Source organism: Labrus mixtus, chromosome 17 (assembly GCF_963584025.1).
Source record: "Labrus mixtus chromosome 17, fLabMix1.1, whole genome shotgun sequence".
NCBI classification, from domain to species: domain Eukaryota; kingdom Metazoa; phylum Chordata; class Actinopteri; order Labriformes; family Labridae; genus Labrus; species Labrus mixtus.
The window spans coordinates 6,086,044-6,094,601 of NC_083628.1; the positions used below are offsets into that span (position 1 = coordinate 6,086,044).

General features: G+C 40.8%; 1 protein-coding gene across 11 annotated transcripts in view; it reads right to left on the bottom strand.

Moving 5' to 3' along the window:
* dnm1a (dynamin 1a) overlaps positions 1 to 6,315 on the bottom strand; it is a 53,926-nt gene extending 47,611 nt beyond the window's left edge. For 3 of the 11 annotated variants that reach the window (XM_061060939.1, XM_061060937.1, XM_061060942.1), the window contains exon 1: positions 5,923 to 6,313. In XM_061060939.1, coding sequence (XP_060916922.1) covers positions 5,923 to 6,083 — 161 coding nt within the window. In that variant the 5' untranslated portion in view covers positions 6,084 to 6,313. Of the gene's footprint in view, positions 1 to 5,922 lie in introns of all 11 variants that reach the window. The other 8 variants (XM_061060934.1, XM_061060940.1, XM_061060932.1 and 5 more) reach the window with 4 other exon arrangements.
* Between the last annotated feature and the right edge of the window lie 2,243 nt (positions 6,316 to 8,558).

Sequence of the window (8,558 nt, forward strand, 5' to 3'; positions counted from 1 at the left end):
TACGGTAACACCATCCATCCATCCATCCATTATCTACCACTTATCTACCACTTATCCCGGAGCCGAACCACTCTGAACATTGGCCTAGAGGCGGGTACACCCTAAACTGCTCGCCAATCAATCACAGCGCTTACATACAAAGACCGACACACTCGTGTTCACACCTACAGGCAATTCAGAGTCACCAATTTACCTAACAAGCAACATAACAAGCACGTCTTTGGACTGTGGGGGAGAGTCGGAGTACCTTGCCAGGGATTCAAACCAGGTACCTTCTTGATGTAAGGGCGCTAAAAACTGCACCGCAATGCAGCCCTCTGACATAGAACACAATTCAGTAATGCTCTTTTAACATGCTGTGATGGGCACTTTGTTCTTTTTCTATCATTTGTAGAAAAAAACTACAAATGAAGCCTGACTTCAATCAATTGGAAGATATTAACGATTGGAAAAACGGACCAAAAAACAGAACGATTGCACCAAATGATTAAGGAAGACAAGACAGTAATTCTTCATATTTGGTAAACTGTCAAATTCTTTGGATTTTATATTCATCTAGCATGTACAAACTTATTTTTTTATCTGCCTTAGTAACACCAAATTACTTTGTCATAGTTAAAATACATATTTCTATAGGCTATAAGGACGATTAAATTAGACTTTATCTTAAAGATAATTAAGTCAGTTACTTCTGTACAACCTGAAAACATCAGGATCCATAAAGTATTTGTTTCAGGATTGTATTTGAGTGTTGGGTTTTAATGCGGCATCTTCCTACTCTACTGCACTCCTCCCTCCTCCTCCTGTGGTTGTTTTTTTTTTCTCATTGAATGGAATAAAGGCTTTAACGGAGCGTATCACTGTTCTCCACTCTCACATGAGTGAAGCTGCTGCTACTGGTCGTAATGCCTCCGGCCTCGTCTGTGTTATGTAATACATGAAAAAAAAAAAGCTATATATCACTGACTTAATCTCTGAGTGGGGTTTGGAAAATGTGAAGACAGCAGGAGGGTGAAAAATGTCTGTGCTGTGGTTTTACGGTCCTGAGTTACACAAGTACCAGCAGCCTTCACTTCTAACACAGTGCAGAGTATAGACAAGGAAAATGTTGTAAAGTTTGCTTCTTTTTCTTAAAATCATTTCAAATTTTACATTCCACTATGCACAATCCTGCAAACCACTGAAAACCATTTATTACTGTATGTCCAATTCATGCAACTTTTTCTATATTTCAACATGGTGACAGTAAACTATGTGTCATAATGTGAATATTATAAATGAACGTGATCATCCTTATTTTATTCAGTATTTCTTTGGTGTGGTTTTTTAGGCAGCAGCTTTGGTGCTGATTTGGATTTTTTTTAAAGAGCTATCCATGGTGCTGAAATTTGGCCCTGTACGTAAAACATGCTGTTGAGTTCACATCGTATTAAACGATTATTATCCTTAGTAAATATGTGCTGCATGATGTAGATAAAGGCATAATAAAGATAAAATGTGCCAGCTGAAGTCAAGCCTGAAGGACGCTCTTCATAACAAGCATTTTAGAACAAATGTGTGAAAAAAGGACATTCAAAGCTTCTGGCCCTTTTTCAGAATCATGATAATACAGGGTGTCGTCATATATTGGAAAAGCAGTTTTAAAAAATCATCTTAAATAATCCTCTAAATTTAAGAAAATGAAGGCAAACTCTATGAAGAGACACTCTGTCAGACATTAAGATGACATGAGATTTCATCCGCCACTAAATCTCATTTGGCCTTCGTTTCCTTTCAACAGTGACTCTTGGTACACTCGTCGCCCCCTTTCTAACAGAATTTCACTCTGTGTATGTAATAATGTTGAATTGAGTCATAGTCAACCTGACATCCCCACCTCCACCTGAACAGGTTGTGCGGGGCACTGGAGACCAGTAAGGCTCGCTGCTTTGTTCCTGGTAATTAGACCCATGGGAGAATAAATTACAGACCAGGTGACGGACGCAGATGGGAGACGGGGGGGTTGTGCACTGATCCAGATTGAGAAAATGTCTTATTTACTATTGAATCGTAGGCAGATCAATGAAGCAAACAAAAAGCAATGTGTGACCTTTGCCTGCAGATACAACAGACATGGGGCTCAGAGAGTAGTCCATCAATTCACAAGTCAATAAACAAGAAATGTATCCATTTACAGCTTTGGATGTTTTATGCAGTTTTGCTGTTTTCTGTAAATATATAGCTCTTGGTGTTTTTGACTGTTCATTCTGAAAGCATTTTTCACTGTCGTCTGACATTTGAAACACTCAAAAATGAATGGATTTATTAAAAACAAACAAAAATTTAAATAATTGTTACTTTCCGGTCTGAAAGCACATTGAACCCCCCCAAACCCCACCCCAAAAAAAATGTATAGCATATAGCATATTCACAAAAAGGCAAAGCTGCTGATCAACCTAGAAACCAGATAAAAAGTGCAGTCCTCAACCACAGCGTGATAGATCGCAGCTTTCTTTTCATTTATAATACTACATCAGACGGATCATCTCAGTTTAACCTCCCCGCACGGGCTTTGAAGTGAAAAACTTTCATATTTCACAGCAACAAAAGCCACTTTGAGGGGCGTCTAAACCGAATGAGAAAGAGAAGACTGGTGCGAGCAGGTTGAAAGACTCTCTGCTGGGGACAATTTATGAACGCAGGATCACAAAAACACTGAAGGACAGACAATAAAAGGGGAACAGATCAATTTGATTAGTGTCCTCAGATGCATTTAGAACAGCATAACTCAGCAGGTTGGGCGTCATTGTCCCTGAGACACGCTTGATCAGACATCAGAATCTAATTAACCTGAGGGGATAGGTGTCATGGCAAACAAGCTGGAGTTACGGAGTAAAGTTGTAAAGTGAACTCCTCCCAACAACAATCATATCGAGCCTTCGGGAAGCTACTTTTTGCCTTAATCCCTTTATCAACAAATGCAGACACATTCTAGTTTGGTTTGGTCTGATATTTTCTTGCCTAAATATTACCTGTGTGCTCAGTCACAGGTGAAACAAGCTTTAAGCAGGTAATATATCTTTGGTGTAAGTTAAAAGTCTCCAGTAACTTCATATTGGTCGTTTGTCTTAACTGCAAGCAGCAAATGGAAGGAGGGGAAGAAAGCCAGAACCAGAGCTGTGTGAGCGAAATAATCACTCCTACATTACTGCCAAATTTTGCAGCATTGCTGGCAGTTTCTAATAAAAGTAAAAAGGATTAAAAGGCGAGCAGCTTAATAACAGCCAGAAAAGATTACTGCTCTGATAGGAACACCACATTAAATTGGTTTCTGAGAGGCGTCAGCGTGGGTTTCTGAAGACGGAAAACCAGGGGTGGAGGAGAAAAATGGAGAAGAAGAAGTGCTGGTACGTGTATACACAATGCAAACGTGTGTTAACTGTGTTGTTGGCGCAGGCAGATAAGACACACAACAACACAATGGGAAGACTGGGGGGAGGACCTGAGTGACGTCACTGCAGCTGCATGCATTAACACAAACACACAAGTGATGCATGACAGGGTGATACTCAGCAATCTGTTCACTGTAATGAGACGCCTGAGAGTGCAGCGTACAACCCAATCATCCACATCTTCATTATGTTAAAATGGGCTTTATTTAGTGTAGTTATATTCTAATTTTTCTTCATTTGTCTCTTGTCATGATGGACTCAACCTTCGGCCTCTTGGGTACGGCAGCGTAATTAGGCACAAGCTGTTTCCATGGCTACAGCTGAGTGATTGCAGTAAAAAAACTAGCCTGATTAAGGAGTGTATAGGGAGATTGTTTTACAGTGACTATTAAAATTTAAGACGTCTTGGTTTATAATAAATAGTCTCTCAAAAAGAGACCTAAGGAACAATAAGCTGTCAAATCAGCGGTTTTGAAATGATGCCTATAACATGTGTGTCACTTTCTATGAGAGAGGGCTAAACGTGAGCTACAACTGGCTTTCAAAATTAGCCTAAGTAAGTGTCCCTTTATATTTTTCTACATTTGTTTTTTTCCAAAAGTAAATGTAATTCAGGTGCTGAAAATGACTCATAAGAAAACACAACAATTTTCACATTTTTGTTTTTAGGTGTTAGGGACTACACTAATGCTGGGCTCAGGAGTGGCTATTCAGTACTTGAAAAATTGACTCAAATGATGTCACTTGAGTCAGCATCATATTAGGGCTCATGGAATGTACAACAAAAAAAACAAAAAACAAAAAAACAAAGGTATAGAGTGACAAAGTGGCGAGGCAGCCTGATTCTTAAAAACTCCTCATCTCCACTAGAAGCCAGCAGCTTGAGGCTACATTAGTCGCATAACGCATCTGAAAACTCAACGGAAATCTGAGTTGTCAATTTGCACTTTGGGCTATGTATGCACTAAGTTTTAATAAAGAATAATGGTAAGTGGGGAATGAAGAATAATATCCCTGGTACCTAAAGTTTTCAAAATGATAACATCCCCTGAAAAGTTCTGCTGTTTTACCCTTTAGCTTAACAAAACTAATACACCTTTCTCACGTAATGTGATGGGTAGATTATGCTGCCGTGTTTCTCACCCACTGTACCTGTTAAGTTGGGGATTAGCGCCGTGGCCATGTGGTGAGCTATCTGTCTCCAGGGGCCAAACAAGTGGATTGAAAATATCAGGCAAAAAGGGGATAAGAATGGTGTTCACACTTAATGAAATCTACCAGAGTGATGGCTCAATTTCTAACCAATCAATTCTCAGTCCCTGCACAGATGGATCCGTGTGTGTGTCCTCTGGGATGTTAAGCATTTTGTGGTGGCGTACCTAGGCCTTGTTTAAAGTGGGGGGGGGGGGGGGGTGAGCTGGCTCAGAGCCACAGTACGCACACAATTTGACCTTGCTTAAGCAGGAAATAGTGCTGAATCACACACTCTGCACACGGGATCCGAGGGATTGCTCTATGAAGTAAAAGACAAGCAGGGAAGTTAGCTAGTGCCCCTCGTGTTGTTGTTGCCTGCATGCAGTAAGCTTCACTTACAGTAAGCACTGACAGACAGATGGATGAGCTGAGCTGGAAGGGCTCAAAGCTCAGGTTGACGCTCTCTCTCTCGCTCTCTCTCTCTCTCTCTCTCTCTCATTCTCTCTCTACCCCTCTCTGCAAGGTCATACTGCAGCATAGCAGATCAGATTTGTTCCCCCCTTTTTGTTTTATACTGTCATCATCTCTGACAGACAGAAAACTGTGCAAGTTTGCAGGACTGACCTACACACACCAACACACACACACACACACACACACACACACACACACACACACACACACACACATACACACACACACACACACACACACACACACACACACACACACGCAGGATTAAACAGCCTCGGGACTAAAACATGGTAGTAAAGCAATGTCCCACTAATAACAACAACCATCCTGTAACTGCACCTGCTGTACAGGAAGTCAGCATCAAAACTGATCCTGAATCAGGAAGACATTTCCTCAGTCTTAACTGTAATCAAAGTTTACAACTTTGTGCAATTTTTGCACCAAAAAAAAAAATCTGAATTTTGGGAACTTGTCGTGCATTCTTCATCATATCCAGATTTTCCTTTTTCGTAATGCCAAGTAAGTGTTGTGGTTCCGTGAATGCATCACGCAGCAGTCAACAGATAAAGTTCCCTGAGGATTTATACAGGCCCAACAAAATAATCTCCTGGCCTTGGTGTCGTGTACATGGACGAAGACAAGTGGATAAAACAGGGGACATGTCTCAGTGAAACATGTGTGGTAGCTTTAAACCTGCTTCAGAAGAAGGGGGGGGGGGGGGGGGGGGGGGGATGGGAGTGAATGTGTAAAGTGTAAAATGAGTGACTGATGCACCGGGCCCGTATTGACATTTCATTGCAGACGCCCGGGGAAAGCTACTTACTTGCCGACGAAGTTCTCCAGCACCGAGCTCTTCCCCGCGCTCTGACCGCCCACCACGGCGATCTGCGGCAGGTCCAGGTTCGCGTTCTGTCCGATGGCGGAGAAGGCATCCTGCATACGGTTCACCAGAGGAATCAGATCCTCCATCCCCCGGTTCCCCATCTTTGCAGGCTGGTTTCCTTGTCAGAGCAGGGAGTGCAATGATATCTTTTTTTTTTTTCCCCACCCCCTTCTCGTCACCCTCGCTTTCAGAGGGCGTTTTTGGACTGCGCACACGCCGGGTCACTCCTCGGTTTGTTCCCTCATTGACTGCGCCTCCTCGGTGTGTCAGATCACCTCAGAGGACTCTCTCTACCACCGAGCATGAACACTCCTCTCCAACGAGCACCGCAGGGGGGGAGGAGGATGATCGCTTGTATTTTCTCAGGATATTCCTGCAGTTCCATACTCGTACCGCTAGGTGGTGACACTGTGTGCGTTCACTTTCATGCATGTTAAATTGAGACGTTTACAGAGCAAGAGATGTCATATCTAGTGGCTATTTGACTAAGTGAAGTCTAGGCTTGTTTGAGCCCTTTAAGAAAGGTAAAACAATTCGCTTACGATGTTTAAATGTCCAAACACAAGACTATATTTTTGTGACGAACAGATCTGTCCATGGTGCTGAATCTAACTGCACAAAGGACAGGGGGGCAGTGTCACTTTGTTTTTCTAATGCAGTTTGTGTGAAAAGTCCAATACGTGAGTCCAGAGTGAAAGTTTTTGATAGTCACTCGACACATTTTCCAATAAAACAAGTTATTTATTAAAATGTTTCTTTTCAAGATTCAAGATGTTAATGTCAAATGCTGATGGGCAGTGAAATACAAACCATGCAGCTATATGTCATATAGTAATAATAACTTTATTTATATATATTTTTTTATTTTTGTCATGTAAGAAAGATAAGCACCTTTACAGGTGTATTATGTTAACTGATGCACACACAATACAAGAATAACACAAATATTACACAAATAGAAAATGTAATTAAATTGACACGTTCAAAACATTATTATACATGATTTACTTTATACATTATGTGTTAATGATACTGGTTGGTTTAATAATGACGTCACTCTTGTATTATTTACAGATATTAACTTGTATAAAAGTGAAAAAGCATTAACCTGTTAATACAAATTTCTGTCATCCTCAGAAGTGGTGGAATTAAAGAATAAAACACTGATAGTTTTGATTAAAAAAAGTCGATGATTTTATATTTGACCAACTTTCCAAAATATTTTTGAAAGAGCTGACCCCAAACCCCCGCATTGGCTATTCTGGGCGATGCTACAGTGCTGATAAAACTTGACAATCATGAAAAGAAAACTTATCCTACTGGCTATGACTGCAGCAAAAAAAAAATGCATTTGATGCCACTGGAAATCTGAAACCCCTCCCCCAATCAAGCAGTGGTGGTCAGAATTGCTATCGTATTGTACACCTCAGAAAATCATTGTATTATGTGAAAGGACAACAAATGCAATTCCAAAAAGTTTGGGGTCGTGTTATAGATTATATCCCCATAATGGGGGATCAAGTAGAAGCCTAAATGATTAATTTATCAAAGTGTTACCATGATTATGTCTTCTGGTTTTATTTTTTATTTTTTATTCTTTTGTTGGTTTTTTGTTGTTGTTGTTGTTGTAGGTGTTTGTTTTTTCTTTCTCTCATCATTAGATCAATATTTTTAGTATTATTAATATTATTATTACTATTATTATTATTGTCTCTACATGAATTTGATGACATCTAGATGTTGCTTAGCACCGGGCTCGGGACGGGACGGGGGGGGGGGGAATGTGAATGTCAGTACGGTGCTGTTGTAAGACGGGTTAAAGATATATGTTACTGCTGCTGTTACTGTCTTGTCTGCATTGTGTCTATTCTGCCCTACAAAGGCAAAAGACCTTAACTCTCCAGAGTGTAGAACTGAGATAAATGTTTTTGTTGTCCAGCCAAATTAGTTGCAGGCAGAATGTTGGAAATGTGGCAATTCTTTGTCTTTTTAATCAGGTTATTAATGTACATAAAAATCTTGAGGTCAAGCATGACCTTTGACCCTTATTTGGAAGTTAAGGTACTCTGCCTTTGCATTGCCTGTACAATAATAATAACGGGGTCATGCCAAGGCAAAAGGCATTAACTTCCATTTGTTACTGTATTTCACTTGGTTGCACGGTTAAAATAACACGACCTACACTGTTTCTTTGCTGCTGTGTGTGTCAGAAGATATTAAAACAAAGACATAACACCTTAACTCCACTGCAGTGAAACAGTAACTTCACTTTGACCCTTATGAGTGAAGTTACTGGACTCTGCCTTGGTTTCTCGAGGGCTTTTGGAAGTTAAGGCAAATACAACCTACTATTTTCTCAAAAAAACCCAACACAATTGGCGGCTGTGGCTCAGTTGGTAGAGTCGCCGCCTCTCTCAACCGGAAGGTCAAGGGTTCGATCCCCAGCTGGGCAACATGTCCGATGTGTCCTTGGGCAAGACACTTAACCCCGAATTGCTCCCGCTGCTTCGGTGGCGGTGTATGAATGGGATTAGTTACTTCTGATGGATGATACAACATAGTGACCACTACCATCA